General features: G+C 48.2%; 1 protein-coding gene across 1 annotated transcript; it reads left to right on the forward strand.

Annotated features, from left to right (window-relative positions):
* The first annotated feature begins 654 nt into the window (after positions 1–654).
* Positions 655–17,041, forward strand: CEACAM19 (carcinoembryonic antigen-related cell adhesion molecule 19). Its single transcript, XM_006901256.1, has 6 exons — positions 655–709; positions 1,775–2,143; positions 7,814–7,964; positions 13,785–13,902; positions 14,506–14,559; positions 16,988–17,041. Exons 1-6 carry the CDS (start codon positions 655–657, stop codon positions 17,039–17,041), a joined length of 801 nt encoding a protein of 266 aa, XP_006901318.1.
* The last annotated feature ends 1,030 nt before the right edge of the window (positions 17,042–18,071 follow it).

Here is an 18,071-nt window from a genome sequence, read left to right on the forward strand (position 1 = left end):
CAGGGTAAAGTAGAGAGTGCACTAGAAAGAGGAAGACCTTCAAGGAGATGGATGGACACTGTGGTGGCCACAATGAGCTCGAGAACCACAGAGATGGGGAGGATGGAGCAAGAATGGGTAGAGCTTCCTTCTGTGTCCACGGGGCCGCTGGGAGTTGGAATCAAGATCAGTGGTACCTGACAGTGCTCTTCTCCAGAACCATAATTCAAAAGCTTTGACTCTTCTGTCATACTCATCCAACTTTCAGACGCAGAGAAACCAACTGGATAGACCATGACGTGGCTCAAGCACACCTTATTCTTTAAACTACATGTGGGGGTCTGTCTGTCAATCCCAAGGCTGTCCCCAGTGGTGCTCCCATCCCTGCTGTCGCCAGTGGCAGCCATACTGAGTGGGAAGCAGACACTGAGGGTAAAGGGAGGAGTCCCAGGAAGTTCCCAGTCGCCCTGGGAAACTGGTTCAACCAGTGTCTGAGCTCCCAACCCTGGGAGCTCAGCTGGAGTCTTGGTGGAAAAGGGGGTGCCGAGGCTGTGCCATGTCCCAGAGGTGCCCCCGGAGCACCCACTGACTGGCCCATTTCACCAGCCAGGGCCCAGCCCTGCTGTCCCTCGTTGACCAGCAGGAGTCCCCGGGGCATCATCACAGCACCCCAGGATGGCGATTCCCACCAGAGCCCAGGGCTGTGTCTCAAAGGGACTCCTGCTCTCAGGTAAGGAGGAAGGTAGCCCAGGGCTGAGGGGAGAAGACAGGGCTCATCCCTGAGACTCGAGTTCTCTTTACGAGGAGGGAAGAGTTAGAAAGGAAGATGAAATTCTTAAATGGGGTGGGGGAAAGGGAGCAGGAAGTAATATGACAGCACTTTCCCCATTTTATCTAAGGAATCTTCCAGAAGGACAGGACCCCAAGGGCAGGATTTCTCTGTGTCTGGTTCCCTTCTGGATTCCCAGTGCCTAAAATCCCGGGATATTTGTAAGCACATTGTTGGCATCTGGTGACACCCAGATGGTCCCCACCTCTGTACAAACGCTGCTGAGCCCTGTACCCCACAACCTCTGGTTTTGAGCCCAGTGTTGCTATCACTGTGTCAACCCATCTCCTTAGGGCTGTTTTGTTTCGTTTTGTTTTCTGACTCTCTACTTTGCCAAGGAAGCTCTGGTGGCCTAGTGCTAAGGAGCTGCACTGCTAACACAAAAGCGCACAGTTTGAATCCACTAGATGCTCCTCCCCTGAGATTAACCAGCTCTGAAAACCCAATGGGGGATCAGCTGTGAGTCAGTTCTGACTCAATGGAACACAACAACCACAAGCACAGACAGTAGTCAGACGTATACATTAGATATGGTACAAGACCAGCTATCAGACCACAGGCACAAGGAAGAAAGGTCTGGTGATCTGATTCCAACAATTAGCCAGAGAAAGTCCTCTGGCTCACAAGTTTAGCTGTCCATTCCACACTTGCTCAGAGGGCTGGTGTAGGACTGGGGGCCTTTCATTTCATTGTGCATACAGTCATCACAAGTCAGGGCTGAGTGGATGGTAGCCAACAAGTATTGGCTGAATGAATGAATTCAGAGTCCACATGTCTAGAGGCAGGCCACACAGCACCTTGGAGCAGAGAACCTTCAGGGTCAACGGGATGGCATTCGAGCCTGTGTTCTCCACACCTCACCCCGCACAGACATCACTAATCAATCCCAGTACTGAGAGGTACTCAGAGAGCTTTAGGGAAGGGAACACTAAGACCCGATCTCAGACATGCCTTATCTCCCCACAGCCTCAGTCCTGGCCCTCTGGACCCTCCAGAACTCCCAGGCAGCCCTCCACATCCAGAAGATTCCAGAGGAGCCTCTAAAGAACCAAGACCTCCTCCTGTCTGTCCAAGGTATCCCAGGCAACTTCCAGGACTTCAACTGGTACCAGGGGGAGAAGACTGATGGAGGCACCATGCTGTTCTCCTACATTCCAGGCCTGAAGCGGCCCCAGAGGGACGGCAGCGCCATGAAGCAGCGTGACATCGTTGGCCTCGCCAACGGCTCCATGCTGCTGCGCCACATCCAGCCCAACGACAGTGGCCTCTACCAGGTGGTCGTCACCATCAACCCCTCCTGGACCATGAAGGCCAAGACCACAGTCCAGGTGATGGGTGAGTGTTAGGGGTGAGGAAGTGGGCAGCAAACATACTGTGCAAGCACCATCCGAATGACCCTCACTTATCCATCAAGTACTGCGCACCTACTGTGTTCCACGCCCAACCACCATCTCACCCACCTCACTTCCATCAACACACCCCGAGCACCTACTGTGTTCAAAGCAAACATGACCTTGCTGATTTTCTCATTCATCCATCACCACTTAGTGTTACCTACTGTATTCCAGGCTGATCCTTTTCATTCATCCATCCAGTTAGCACATAGTGAGCACCTACTGTGTTCCAAGCTCAACCACCATCTCACCTGTCCATCAACACATACTGTCCTCTACTCTGCACCAGGCACAAACACTGTCTTGCTGATTTTTTCCATTCATCCATCAACATATATTGAGCACCTACTGTGTTCTGGAGGCAGGAGTGGCATCCACTACCTAAACAACATGCCTCTGGTAACTCTATGAACTTTGATAAATGTCGACAGTTGTCGAGGGGCTTCAGGCCTTTTGTTCATAAGGTCACTGAGTCGTGCTCAGCTCGACGGCAATCAACAACAACAACAACAACAACTGTGTTCTGGGCTGTGAGGATACAGAATACTGTTCCTAAATTCTCCTATCTAGTCATTAGTGAACAAAATATCTACTGAAGGCTCACCTGCCATATTTGAATCAAGAACCTAAAGAAACACTGGCTCATAGACTTCTTTCTGTGTTAACAATCAAGTATTTAGTGAGTGCCTACTGCATGCTCAGAGTCCTCAGGAGTGCACACAGTTAACAGATGTGGCAACTGAAAGGACAGACATTCAGGCTGACTGAGAGGCATCTCAGAAGAAAGGCCTGGGGATGGATCTATTTCCATGAAATCCCCTGCTTCAGAACAAATGGGTGCAGTTCCACTCGGGAACACATGGTGTCGCCATGTGGGAGAACCAGCCCAGTGTTGTCTGTGCTCAGAATGCAGCAGGCTAGTCTGGCCACGGGGCTTTTGCACCTGCTGTTCCTTCTGCTGAGAACTTTTCCCCTAGAAACTACATGACTTCTCCTTCGCTCCTCTCCCTCCAGTCTCTGCTCAGATGTCTCCACATCAGGGCCCTCCTTGGCCCACTTGCTTTGCTACAGCCTCCTGGTGAATGCCTTTACAACTACGGGACCCTAAGAGGAGCCCTGGCGGTGCAGTGAGTTACATTTTGAGCTGCTAACTGAAAGGTCAGCAGTTCAAATCTACCTTGTGTCCATGGGAGAAAGACGGGCAGCTCTCTTCCCTTAAATCCAATGGAGGGTCACTGTCACTGTCAGAGTCGACTTGGGTTTGGCTTCGGTCTTTATGTGATCCTGCATAAATCATAACGTCTGTGTGTCTTATCTTCCCCTTCTGTAAAATGGGTCTCATAATACCAGCCACCTCACAGAGCCCCTGTGAAGATGATATCTGTTAGTATAGGAAAGGCTGGCAGATAACAAGCACTAAACCATAAAATACTAGGTTTACTGGTCTCAGAGACTGATGGGACCCCTGAGACTGAGGCCCTTGTTGGCTGTTGTTATGAGCTTTCAAACCCTTTCATGCCCATGAGGTGATTTCATTCCCATAACTCAACTTTCATCCAAACAACATACAAGCCTGTAAGGTGACCAATAGCACCAGGGAGGCACTGGGTCCTTAGAACAACCAGCCACACGAGATGAAAAGGACCGCATTTGCTCAGAAAACAAGTAGAAGAGGTTGGAAGTGTGACTGAAACAAGCATCACAGGGTGGAAGTGGGAAGAGTGTTGTTACCATGTGGATGTGGAGACTGTCATCAAAGTCGTAAAACAAAATGTATACGAGAACCTGATTTGCTCTGTAAACCTTCACTCAACCACTGACTCACTGCAAACCATACACTGCTCCTTTATTCATGACTTCAGCAAACTCTGCCCATGTCCCTTCTCTGTGACCACTTTTTACTGGAAAGCACTAGTAGTGACCCAAACAGCCTTCCTCCATTCTCACAAAACTCACAGACCACTGAGGAAGATAGATGTCAACTAAATGATATCTCTCTCACACACGATCATTTGAACAGTGGCAGATGCTGTGGGAAAATACAGGGATTACAGCATTGCCATATCTACACAAATAACACTCTATACACACACAACGTGCACTCACAGAATGCGCATAGAGTGCAAGCAAGGGTTTTTCTTAGTTGGCAAAAGCATGTAGGTGCATGTTATCTGCATAAAGCTGAGTATACAGCGAGGGAGCACAGTTCCTCTCTGGTACACACTGGGTCACCATGAGTTGGAACCAATCAGTCTGGAAAAGATTTGGGGTATCGGATTGGGTGCCTGGGAAGGCTTGAAGGATATGAGTGGATGCTCTAATACCAGGGAACAGGAGCCAAGGGAGGGATCTGGGCAGAGCCTGGTCAAGGGGCCTGTGGCAGGAATCCAAAGGGGCAGCCTGGCTCAGCAGGAGCATAAGAAAAGGCACCCTAGGGGCCAGTGCCAGAAGACACAGGAGCCAAGGCTCAGACTGTGAGGACAGAAAACCAACTGCCACCAAGCAGATTCCAACTCACAACGACCCCTGTGTGTCAAGAGAAGAACTGCATGCACTCACAAGGTTCCAGTGGCTGTGGTATTCCAAAACAGATCATCACACCTTTCTTCCATATGCCACTGGGTGAATTTGAAAGGTTTTGGTTAATAGGTGAGTAGTTAGAACCAATTTCCCCAGGAACTTCCTTTGATTGACTCGACTTGTGGGTCACCTTGGGCAACCCCACAAGCAGGCCCCAGGTGTCAGTTTTAGGAGGCTCAGCTTTCTGTGCACCCAGAACAGGGCCACGTGCAGCACGGGGTGAACAAGTGAATGGGAGCCCAGCGGGAAAGGCATGGCGTGCCTTCCGCTCCAGAGGGTGCCATCACCGTTCTTGGTGCTCCCTCCAGGGTCCTCACTGCCAGGCTAAACAGGGTTCCAGCCCAGGTTGCCGTGCATATCTGGAATCTCTTCTTCCAAAATGCAAGGATGGAGACAAGGGGAGCTGGAGAGAGGGAGGCAGAGATGGAGAAAGAATGGGGACTGGCCTGGCCCAGCATGTGGGCTGTTTTCTAGAAATCAAGGGCCCACAGGGTCAAATAGGATGAAGAGGGGAGCAGAGAACTCGGGGAACCTGCTGTCCCTTGTGAAAATCAGGATGTAGATTTATTATCATTCTTGTTCAACATTAGTGCTCCAGTGTTGAAGACTTTGCTTGGTTCATCATCAAATATGAAAATGCAGTGGAATCAGTTCTGATGCACCCCCACACAGGTGTTAAGAGAACCATGCTTGGTGGCATTTTCAATGGCTATAATCTTTTGGAAACCGATCACCAGGCCTTTCTTCCAAGGTACCTCAGTGTGCATTCAAAGTGGCAGGTTTTTGGTTATCTGCTGTGAACAGTAACAGTTTGCAACATCCAGAAAAATCAATCCTGGCACACATTAAAAACCAAGACAGATGCTGAGAATTCCAACTCATAGAGACCCTATGTACCTCCAGAGGACATTTTTTTTTAACATGTTATGGTGACTGGGCTGCAAGTTTACCAAGCAAATCAGTTTCCAATTCAACACTGTATACACACCAGCTTGCTTTGTGCCCATCATCAGGAAGGAACCAACTGTGAGAAGACATCATCATGTTTGGGGAAATGAGACCATGAAGGCACAGGCGACCCACAGTGAGAGGGGTTGGTATGGAAGCTGCAAAGATGAACTTGAACATGCAGATGATGGGGAGGACGACACAGGACCTGTTGGTGTTTAGTTGTGTTGGACATAAGGTCTCGGATAATCAGAAGCAACTTGATGGCAACAAATAACCCTTAAATGGATTATATGCTTGTTGGGCGTGGATACCCACTAAGGTCACCCCATACTCCATTGAGGTACTCAGAACATCTTACAGATTGTGTGAGCCCTCTAGTTGGGTCAATAGTAAAACTGGGACAATGACTCACAGGTTTGTCACCTTTTCATTCTCCTCTCCCCAAGCTCCCTGTCTTAATTCTCTTTGTTGTTGTTATGTATTGTCAACTATGACTCATGGTAGTAGCATGCAAGCAAACAAAAGACATATTGCCTTGGGAAAAGCTGCTGTCAAGGACCTCTCCAAAGTAAAACGTAAAAGGTGAGCATGTGAGTTTTAAAGATGAAGGTGCCAAGCCAAGGCATTTTCAATTGCTTCATGTACACCTGTAAGTTCCACGCGGAGTAAGGATAACAGAAGAATCTATGCCCTTGAGCTGTTGTGTTGGACAAAGTACAGAATATCCCATAAATTGCCAAAAGAACAAGTCTATCTTGGAGGAAGAGCAATCAGGTTGCTTCTTGAAGACAAGGATAGTAAAATTGAGTTCTCTAATTGGCAGCATCATTATGGGATGAAGATATCGAGATTGTTAAGAGTTTTAGCTTGTTTGGCTCCATAATCAACACCCTTGGTACCAGCAGCAAAGAAATCAAGAGATTCATTGCATTGGGAAAGTCAGCCATCAGGGACCTCTCCAGAGTACTAAAGAGCAATGACGTCAGGCTGGCCATAGTCTTCACAATTGTGTGTTATCCATCAGAGAACTGGACAATGACTAGGGATGATAGGAGAAGAATTGATGCCTTTGAGCTGTGTGCTGGAGAAGAGTGTTGAATATACCATGGACTGCTAGAACAAACAGGTTCGGCTGGAGAGGGTGAACCCGGGCTGCTTCTTAAGAGTCAAGGATTCTGGAGTTTCATCTGACATACTCTGGGCATGTTGCAAGAAGGGACCAGTCCTTGGACAGGGACATCATGTTTGGGAGGGTGGAGGGACTGTGCAAGAGAGGAAAAACCCTCGATGAGATGGATCGATTCAGTGACTGAGGTAATGGGAGTAGGTGTGTCAGAGACAATGAGGTTGGCACAGAATAGAGCTGGGTTCAGAGCTGTTGTACATAGGGTCACTATGAGTCGCAAGCAACTCAACGGCACTTAACAACAAGAGCTGCTCAAAGAGAAAAGCAACAGGAGGTGGCTTTAACAAACAGAAATTTATTTTCTAACAGTCCAGGAAACTAGGACTCTGAATTCAGGGCTCCAGCTCTAGGGCAAGTCTGTCTACTCTGGGAGAAGTTCTGTTTTGATTGGGAGAAAGCAAACATACAAATAGGGATATAAAAAGCCTTGCAGGTGCTTAATGAGGCAGGACGGGTAATCACTGGGGCAGGATGGGCAGTACTAAGGCCGGATGGGCAGTCACTGGGGCAGGACGGGTAATCACTGGGGATGGGTAGTCACTGGGGCCGAATGGGTAATCACTGGGGCAGGATGGGTAATCTCTGGGGCAGGACGGGCAGTCACTGGGGCAGGACGGGCAGTCACTGGGGCAGGATGGGCAATCACTGGGGCAGGGTGGGCAGTCACTGGGGCAGGATGGGCAGTCACTGGGGCAGGATGGGCAATCACTGGGGGCAGGATGGGTAATCACTAGGGAAGGAAAGGCAGTCACTGGGGCAGGATGAGTAATCACTGGGGCAGGATGGGCAGTCACTGGTGTATGAGGGACAATCACTAAGGCAGGATAGGTAGTCACTGGGGCAGTGGAAGGCGACACCCTCCTAAGTCATTACAAGGTCCTTTCTCTTTCTCAGAAAAGCATGAGCAGCTGTCCAAGACCCACATTCCCGTGAACATGGGCATCATGGTGGCCATCGTCATTGGCTCTCTCGCTGCTGGGGCCCTCCTCATTGGCTGCTTTGCCTATTTCCTGATAATGAAAGGCTGGAAGAGCCGGAACCACAGGTAAGGGAGTCCTGGGCCTTCCCCTTCCCTCTGTCTTGTCCTCCTTTCTGGGCTCCAGCCGTCCTTGCACAGATCACAGAGTCTAAGACATACACGATCTCTTCAATTCTTGGGACTCCTAACATGAAAAGAATCTTTCCATCTTGTATTAGAAATACAAGGGAAAGATAACTTCTAACTCTCATTTAAAACAACAAAAACAAAACCCTCTGACTTGACAAATAGAGGAGATTTTGCTTTGTTGTGTTTAACATAACTGATGAGCTTCAGGTATGGCTGGATCCAGGGATTCGTTTTTTTAAAAAAACAAGAAAACAAAAAACGCTCCATATACTTCTTAATCCTGTTTTCCTCAATGGCAGCTTCATGTCAGCGTACATGCTCCCCTCGTGGTTTGCCAACGTGGCTCCCAGTAACTAAGTTTGCGCCCTAACAGTTCCCAGGGCTCCCTGTTCACCCCACCATTTTACTCCTTACAAGCTTGATAAGATATGTTCTGGGCAATATCACCAAGTCTCTGGTGGAAAATTCACCATCAGCAATCCAAGGGACGAGACCTGAGACACACAGAATGTTCCAGAACATCCCAGCGCATTCCAAGATGAAACAGAACTCCTACGCAGACATCCTACCAGGGTGACCATGAGAGTCACTTATATGTTATGCTACGAATATATTCACGAATATATTATAATTTTCAGGTTTATCATCTCGTCTAATCGTCACAAAAACTGCTAATGGGTCGGGCAGGATCTGCAAACACGTATAGGGCCGAATAAAACCAAACCACCTGCAGCAATTGCCTTTGTCATCTGTTATAGCAGACACACCACAGTGGAAGGGTTTAAAAGACAGGAATTTGTTCTCTTACCGGTTAGGACGCTGGACATCCGCGCTGGGGGTGCCAGCTCTGGGGGACCCCCTCTCTCTGGATTTTCTTCACTCTCTGTTGTTTCTTCCTCTCTCCTTTTATCTCTTTTTCTTTTCTCTTTAGGATAAAATAATAAAGATAGAGTTATTATTAAGTTACACCCCAAAGAGACAGATGTGCGTCATCGCAGAAAACATGGAGGCCAAGCCGGGTACGATGGAGGCGAGGCCCTATTTACCGCCTCGTTCTCTGAGTGGCCCTTGAGGCTGGAGTCCGAGCCAATGAGAAGATGCCATGGAGAGTTCAAAGTTTAGTGGGTGGGTCTCACCCTGGTCCCGCCTCTATGGCGTCATTATGCGCCAAGAGTGGCCACTACTTCTGACATCACTCACGTACCCAACGTGCTCATTGGCTGATCAGATTATAGCTAATCACTGCACGAGGGACAACTACATCATGACTTAATTTCTCTAGTCCTGTCTCAGTAACATTTGATTGTGGTCATGGGCCTTGAAGCTAGAATAGACTCATAGCGGACCCTCCAGTGGGTTTTCTTTCTTTTTTTTATTTTATTTTATTAATTTTAATGAACATTTAGAGATTTGGGGTTTCCATTCATTCATTGTTGCACCATTTTCTCTACCCCCTCCCCAGTTCGTTCCTCCTTTCCCCCCCCCGAAAGTCTGTTTTAATTGTCCCATTGCCACAGTTCTTGTCAAAACCAGTTCTGATTAATCTCCTTTGTCAGTGTGTCCTTTGCCATTCCCTATCACTCCTCCCTGAGAGAGATTTAACCCTGATTCATAAAGCGACGGGGTATTCTCTCCAGCGGGTTTTCTGTGGCTATAAACCATGCATGAGGTGACTGCCCATCATTCTATAATGCTTTGGGTTGGCAACCCTACTCCTGACCCATTAGGCCACCAGAGGTCTCCATTAACATCTTTGTTGTTTTTGTTATGTGCCATCGAGCTGCCTGCAACTCATAGTGACCCCATGTACAACATACCTAAACCCTGTCCTAGCCCTTGCCAATCCTTATTGTCTCCAACACACCTACACCACCACCCCCCATTATCCCAGTAACTGAATCAATCCATCTCATCGGGGGTCTTCCTTCCATTCAACATTTTGTGCTCATTGTTTCATGCCATGAATTACAATCCTTGTGAAGAAGGCACATCCCTCCCAATTCCACCTCAGGTAGTGCACTTCCCTTCATCCTTCTTTCTTCCTGTCTGCCTTGCATGCTTCATCCCTGAACAAATGCAGACTTCAGCTCTTGTATGGCTAATTAACCTCCCTGGGGTTGCTGATCACTTTATAGGTTTGTCTGTTGTTTGGCTAGAAAATGAATAAATACGTTTTCTAGTCACAACGTAGCACCTACTTGCTAGTCTTGCTAGTACTTCACATTCTTAATCTCATGGATTTGTCAGGGATTAGGATCACTGACAAGGGATTTGGACACCACCCAGACAGTTGCTATTTTGTGTAATAGCAAAACCAAATTAAAACATTACAAGAAGAAAGAAAAAAACACCACGTTACAAGAGAAAACTGCAGGCAAAATCCCTTATAAATAAATACAGAAGCAAAAATACTCAACAAAGTGAACTCAAAGACTTGGTGCAAGAATTATACACCACATTGAAAGAGGTGAGGGAGAGAACTGTTTAAAAGGGATATATGATTAGATATTATTGTCATGACAGGAGTCTAGAACGAAGGCTGCATAGTGGAGTGGACTTGGGGGAGGGATTGTATAACACTGAAAGACTTACTTTTCAAAGAGAAGAGCGAATTAGGGCAGAGGGAGTAGGCAGGGAGCAAAGTGCAACAATGAATGAATGGAAATCCTAAGTCTCTGTAAACTTTCATTAAAATTAATAATTTTAAAAAGTACATTATAAAAAACACACCACAAACTTTGTAAATAAACCAGTATAAAAGTTTTATTTAAAAAAGAATTATACACCACAATGAAATGTAAGTTATCCCAAGCACACAAGCTTGATTAGAAAACCAAGCAATGTAAGCAAGCTTACCAAGCAGTCACTGCTGCAGAGCCCATTCTGACTCGGGACAACCCGGCTTGCCTGAGCATAACTGCTCCCTAGGGTTTCCAAGGCTGGAGATCTTTCCATAGGCAGACACCTCATACATTGGAGAAAAGAATACGTGATCACATCAATCAACACAGAAAAGGCATTTGGCCAAATTCAATACCCTTTTATGGCAAAAACACTCAACAAGACAGGAATATAGGAATAGAAGGTAGAAAAAAAGAGAAAAGGTAAGAAAACCAGTGAAGCAGATGCATGGAGCAAACTCCTCTGGGTAGTCTGTGTAAATGGTGATATTTGAGGCAGAGTCTAGCAGCATTGTGTCCAGGCAGCTGGGGCAAGTGAGGAAGGGTTGGGTGGGGGAGGGTTATGGGAGAATATTTGCGAGCGTGGAGCTGGGGATTGTGAGACAAGAGCTGGGGACTGTGGGAGACGAGGATGGAGATTTTAGACGACACAATGCGGTGGGATCTTTCAAGGCTGAAACATCAATGCTGAAGCAGACTCACCTTGCTCTCTGGGACCTGGTGGGTTTCCCATCTTCTCTGGACCTCTCTCCACCCACCTGCAATGAATAGTTATTAATTTGAAGTTCTCTCTGCCCCCAGGATGACCCACCCAGAGAAACCAGAGCTGAACTTGGATCATAATACTAGTAAGTGGGGACCCCAACACTAACTACCTACCCAGTCCCCCCAAAAGGTTCCTTCTCCCCATAACCACAGACCCTGGTTCTTTCCTATTCAGAGGGCCTCCAAGTCACAGACACCCCTACACTTCTCTAGAGTCCCCAGTCTCCCAGCACCAACCTGAGCACCTCAGTGCCCACCCTAAGCCTGTTCCCTTCTTCTCAGTGACTTATCCTCTGCCATTTCTTCATCTGGGCATACCTGAGGCTCCCTCCCCTGCAGTCTCTGCTTCTGACTCTGTTCCTCACCCCCTGCACCCCATCATTCTCCAGCAGAGGGTTCAGTTCTCCACACACCATTATCAAGCCCAGGCTCCAGCCCTGGGCTCCTCAATTCTCTCTAGCCTCTAGGCTCACCTCCTTCTAGTGTTCCAGCCCTGTCCCTCCTCTGCTCAACTCTCCTCCACGGCTCTGCAGTACCTTTGAAACAAAGTACAAGCTCCAAACATGATTCTCAAGCCCCTTCATGACCTGGTTCCCATTGTCTTCCTTGGCTTCAATGCCCATATATCTTCATATTTTATCCATTGTTTCCCATTTGTTTCTGTGATTAGTTTGGGCAGAACTTGTTGACTGTTAGGTTTACTGACATCTCTTTGGGAGCAGATCACCAGGCCTGGTTCTTCCACAGTTCTGGAATGGCTAAGTTTGAACTGGTAACCTATAAGTTACTAGCCAATCACAGATAGTCTGCACCACTCAGAACAGTTAATTTCTTATCCAGACAAATAAAACATAGTTCATCAAACACAGAAAGTACTAACACACATACACACATGCACACACTTGTCCAACTAGACCTCTGCATGAGCTGTTTCCTCTCTTGACGTTGCATTCTGGAATCCCTTCCTCCAGGAAGCTCTCCCTGACTTCCTCATAATTCTCAGCTCAGCTAGGCTGCCCTCCAAGCTCCTACTCACTCTGGCTGGTCATTATCTAGGGACAGATCTGTCTTTCGCCTTATTATTCACTCACTTATTCTCATTGGTGTCAAGTCAGAAGTGACTCACAGCTCACCCGTCAGCAGATTTCCAAGGTGATAAATTGCATAGGAAGAGATTGTCCATCTATATCCTGCAGAACCACTGCTGAGATTCGATCCAGCAGAGGCCTGTTGGCCTTTGGGTTAGCGGTGCAACTCCCTACAGACTGTGCCAGCAGAGGTCAAGGCAGCTGCAACTCCTAGTGACCTCGTGTACAATAAAAAGATGTTGTTGTTGTTGTTGTTGTTGTGTACCACCACCAAGTTGTGTACGACTCATAGCAACCCTATAAACAACAGGTCCGATCCTGTACCATCCACACAAAATCTGTGGCATTTAAGGCCATTGCTGCGATTGGTGTGTCAGTCCATCACATTGAGAGTCCTCCTTTCCTTCGGGGACCCTCTGCTTTTCCAAGCATGACGTCCTTGTCCAGGCTCGGGTCCCTCCTGACAACATCCTCACAGTGAATGAGGCCCGTCTCACCATCTTTACTCCTAATGGCCACTCTGGCGGCACCTGCCCCCAGACACATTATAGCATCTCCTCTCCGCAGCCCAAGGGACACGTGACATCCTCTGCCAAAACCGCAATTTCAAGGCCAGAGGCTCAAGTATATCAGAGATGACAAGGATGGGACAGGACAGGACAGGGCCCAGCACTTTCGTTCAAAGGGTCACTAAGAATACTCAACTTGGCAGCCCTTAACAACAACAGTCTCGGGTCTTTCTTATTAACCATCCAGCTTCTGCATGCATATGAGGCAGCTGAAAAAACCACGGCACCTCAGTCCTCAAGGTGACTTCCTTGCTCGCTAGCACTTTCCAGGGTTTCTGCAGCAGATTCACCCAATGCAGCCTAAGATAGGTTTGGACAGCAATGGTGCAGATATGGTACCTGAGGCCTACCAAGGGGACTGGTCAGTTTGTGGAGGTGGTGGTGTGGTCTGGGGTGGAGGGGGTGTGCGGTGATGAGGGGGAGTACACCTCAGAACTTCCACAAGTGCAAGATGCAAATGAAGCTACCACGGCTTAGGGCAAGTGCACCTCTGTCTTTACAAGGACATCCTTCCTGGGCTGTGAAGACCAGCACAGTGATCCTGGGTACGCAGCTGTCCCAAGCACGAGGCTGGGCACACAGAGGGGTCTGTAAGAAAATTTGTTGAATGAGTGGCATGAGATCACCAGGGTGACCTTACGGGCCATCTGCCAGGCAGTACAACCCCTTGTCCCTTGCTTCAGGAGATGACAACAACATCTACGAGGTGATGCCATCCCCCATGCTCCTGGTGTCCCCCCTCAGGGACACGAGGCCCACAAACCCAGCCACGGTAAGTGCACCCCTTCCTAAAAGCCTACTTCTCACAGACACCTCCCCTCGGAGTTTGCAAGGTGCCTTCAGACACTCGAACCCACAGTCAAGGGGCACGTTTACACTCCTGGTTGACAAAATTCACCAACCTCCGAGCAGCACTTGTTTCTGAAGGTGGTGGCTGCAGGTGGTTTGATTTTTCTCGTGGAGAAGCACTTGTCACCCAGCAGCCATTACTTTTAGATCAGATTAGAAGCTATTCAAATGACATCAAATCAGAAACTTACTGGCAAAAGGCAAATCTCCTGCTGTAGCGTCGATTCCAATTCATCATGACCCTGGCGGCTGAGCAGAACTGCCCCAGCGGGCCCCACACAGGTTCTGCAGGTCTGCAGCTTCAGACCTCGGCTCCTTTCTGCTCCCGGGCAGCGGGTGGGCTCCATGGGCCACGCTTCTGATTAATTTGAGCGTCCACTCGACAACAGGGGCGGTTTTCCCCGAGATGGCCATGTGCAATGGGAAATTCAGAGCTAGGGCTGTCAGCATGCCAAAGGTCAAAGGGCGGAAGGCGGGGGAGAGCGGAGGGACCAGGGGTCTGACTCATCTTGCTCTTTCTCGGCAGCACCCACCTCTGCCCGCACCCCTGCAGCCGGAACCAGAGAACCATCATTACCAGGTGTGGAGCCGGGAGGTATGGGGACGGGGACCTGTGGAGCTGAGAGTCTAGGTCGGAGGGGAGGTGGGGGGCACTGGCCTCACTCCTCTGGTTCCCCAGTCACAGCCTCATAAATCTCTCTCCTCTCAAGATTGTAGTTTCTTCCTTTGTAAGAGGGAGTCAGAGTCTTAAATCACAGAAGGCCAGAGCCAGAGCCACCAGAGCTGCCACTTCTGGGCCTGGGTCTCACATCATTACCTCCCCAACCCTCCTATTTGCCCTGTCTCCGTCTGTCTGTCTATGTGCTTCTCTGTCCCACACTTAGGAGTCTCACTACGGGGTTGGTTTCTCTCTCCCTTTCTCCCCCTCCATCCACATTTTTCCTTCCACCCACAGCACATTTTTTTTACTTAAACTTCAAAGTTTTAAAGAAACTACTTAATCATTATAGTCTTATAGAGTATACAGCCTTTTCAAATGCATATTCCACCAACAAGTAGATGCAGCCCTGGGTGTGCTCACCAGGTTGTGCAAAAAAAAAAATCGGGAGGACAGCTACTTGGCCAACTGACTAGAGGAGATCTATATTTATTCTCATTCAAAAAAAAAAGTGATCCAGCAAAGTGTGGAAATTCTTGAACAATATCACTAAAATCACACACAAGCAAAATCTTGCTGAAGATTATCCAAAAACGACAGGACCATAGACAGAGAACTGCCAGAAATACAAGGTGGGTTCAGAAGAGGTCACGGCACCTTATAGAAGCATTATTGACAATGTCAGATGGATCTTGACTAAAAGCAGAGAGTACCAGAAGAATATCTATTTGTGTTTTATTGACTATGCAAAAACATTTGACTGTGTGGATCACAACAAATTGTGACTAACCTTGAGAAGAATGGGAATCCCAGAGCACTTGACTGTGCTCATGCGAAAACTATACTTGGACCAGGAAACAATAGTCAGAACAGAGTAAGTAAACACTGCACGGTTCAAAATCAAAAAAGGAGTGTTAGGGATGTGGCCTGTCTCCACAGCTTTTCAATCTATATGCAGAACAGATCATTCAGGATTCTGAACTTTATGAGGAAAAATTGGAGGAAGACTCACCAACAACATTATGCAGGTGACACAATCTTGCTCACAAAAACTGAGAAGCGTTTGCTGCAGGTCAAGGACTACAGTCTTCAATATAAATTGCATCTCAACATCAAGAAAACAAAGATAATTATCACCACCGGGCCAATTGGCAGCATCATGATGAATGGAAAAGAGATTACAGTTGTTAAAAATTTCATCTTGCCTGGGTCCATCATCAATACTATTGGCACCAGGAAATCAAAAGGCAAATTGCTTTGGGAAAGTCTACTGTTAGAGACATCTCCACAGTGCAAAGGAGCAACAATTTCAGTCTAGAGACTAAGGTGCGCCTGAGCTAGGCCATGGTCTTCGCAATTACTTACTATGCATCAGAGAGCTGGACAATGACTAATGATAACAGAAGAATCTATGCCTTTTGAGTTGTGGGGCTGGAGAAGAGTATTGAACATACCATGGACTGCCAAGAGAACAAACAGGTCTGTCTTGGAGAAGGTGAAACGAGGTTGCTCCTTGTAGATAAGAATTATGAAACTCCATCTGTCATATTTTGGGCACATGGCCAGGAGGGACCAGTCCTTGGAGAATGGCATTATGTTTGGAAGGTTGGAGGGTCAGTGCAGGAGAGGAAGACCCTGGATGACTGGCACAGTGGCTGTGGCAATGGGGGCAAGTGTGGCGAGGCAGTGAGACTGGCCCAGGACAAGGGCAGGGTTCAGAGCTGTTCATAAGGTCTATGAGTCATCACTGACTCGACAGCACGTAACAAAGGCGTATGCACATATTAAGGAAACAGCATTCTTTAATTAAGTGAAAGTTTACAAATAATTATCTCTCCATTTCTTTGTCTTCTTTTTTTCTTCTTTCCAAAATTTTTTATTGTGTTTTAGTCGACCAAGCAAACAAATATATTTTCACACATAATGAGCCTTTGGAAATCACATGTGTGTGCATAAAACACGCACAAAAAAACTAATGAAATAAGTCTGATACAGGGCGCATGTTGTTTGGATAAAGACATGATTGTTTCCTGTCTGACGGTTGGTCCACAAAGGGTTTCTGTGTCTTTGTAACGGTTCACTCCTCAGCTCTTTCTCTTTACATTTCTTTGTTCCTTCTGGTCCCTGTCTGTCTCTCTCCATTTATGAGTCTCTCCCTTCTCTGTCACTGCATGTCTACATCTTTTGTTTGCTCTTCTGGAAACTTCTGTGGCTCTTCCAGCTGCATCCTCCCTTCCCTCTGAGTATCTCACAGTCTCTGATGTGGTCTTTCTCTGTCATTCTGTCGCCCTGCCATCCTCACCTCCAAATAATCATTCCTTTCTCTCCCTCCCCCATCCCTGCCTCCCAGGACCTGCTGAACCCCGATCCTGCCCCTTACTGCCAGCTGGTGCCAGCCCCTTGAAGGGGGTCCCTGGCCGGGTGGATGGAGAGAAGATCACACTGCAGCCCTCCCATGGGGCCCTTTGGCCTATGGAAAACATGACCGAATCCCAGCAGGCCCAGGCCAGCAGGGGCTGTGAGGATAGACTGAGCCACAGACACATCTCAGCAAGTCCCAGGTGGGGGACCAGAGAGTGTGCCACCTGCCCGCCCTTGAGTCTGTTCTGTCAGAAAACCTGGCCCAGATCACGTGCCCAGAAAAGCAGGTTAAAAAACAAATAAAAGAAAAAAGAAAGAAAGAAAAGCATGTTCTGGCCTCCTCGGCCCCTTAAAGTCTCCCCACATGTATATTTAGGCACAAAGGCCTGCCTCAAGCCAGCCTTCACAAGTGGCCACTTGGCCTCCCAGTCATCTGAGCACAATGCCCCAGGCCTGCTTCCACCCCACCAGTCACCCTTTCTCTCCCTGGGGCCGAGGCCACCCCACCCCACAGGCCCCAAGGGGCAGAGCACATGGCAGGGAGGCCTGACAAGCCTGTGGCCCCAGGTGCCAGCCCTCAGCCCTGGCAAGCTGCCACCGCTTCCAGCGGCTCTGGCACCTTCAAACCAGTTGCCGTCAAGACAGTTGCAACTCATGACACTCCCGTGTGTGTCAATCAACTCCGCTCCATAGTGGTTTCAGCTTTTCCGAAGCAGATTGCCAGGCCTTTCTTCCGACATACCTCTGGGTGACTCTGAGTCCCCAACCTTTTGGTTTGCAGTCGGCAGCATTAGCCCTTTGTACCTCCTAAGGCCTCCCTGGCCATTCAAGTCCTTCTCAGCTCAGCCTCTAAGGAGCCTGCTGGTAACTCTAGCCGTCAGCCCCATGATGAATGTCACCAAGTCTTCCGTTTATTCATCCACTCATTCATTCATTCAGCAAACTGACCTGTGCCTTGGCGAGCTCTGGTGGCCTAGTGGCAAGAAGCTGGACTGCGATCCCAGAGGTGCACAGTTTGAATCCATCAGATGTTCTGCTGAAGAAGGAGGGACACTCTCCTCCTGTACCAGTCA

This window comes from Elephantulus edwardii, unplaced genomic scaffold (genome assembly GCF_000299155.1).
Source record: "Elephantulus edwardii isolate Elephantulus edwardi_28Jun2011 unplaced genomic scaffold, EleEdw1.0 scaffold00315, whole genome shotgun sequence".
In the NCBI taxonomy this organism is placed as follows: domain Eukaryota; kingdom Metazoa; phylum Chordata; class Mammalia; order Macroscelidea; family Macroscelididae; genus Elephantulus; species Elephantulus edwardii.

What these genes read in the sequence shown, in the direction of transcription:
- CEACAM19 (XM_006901256.1), top strand. Translation starts at nt 655, where the DNA reads ATGGCGATTCCCACCAGAGCCCAGGGCTGTGTCTCAAAGGGACTCCTG. An exon ending in GACCACAGTCCAGGTGATGG is followed by an intron (nt 2,144 to 7,813) that starts GTGAGTGTTAGG and finishes TCTCTTTCTCAG; the next exon opens with AAAAGCATGAGCAGCTGTCC. An exon ending in CAGAGAACCATCATTACCAG is followed by an intron (nt 14,560 to 16,987) that starts GTGTGGAGCCGG and finishes CCTGCCTCCCAG; the next exon opens with GACCTGCTGAACCCCGATCC.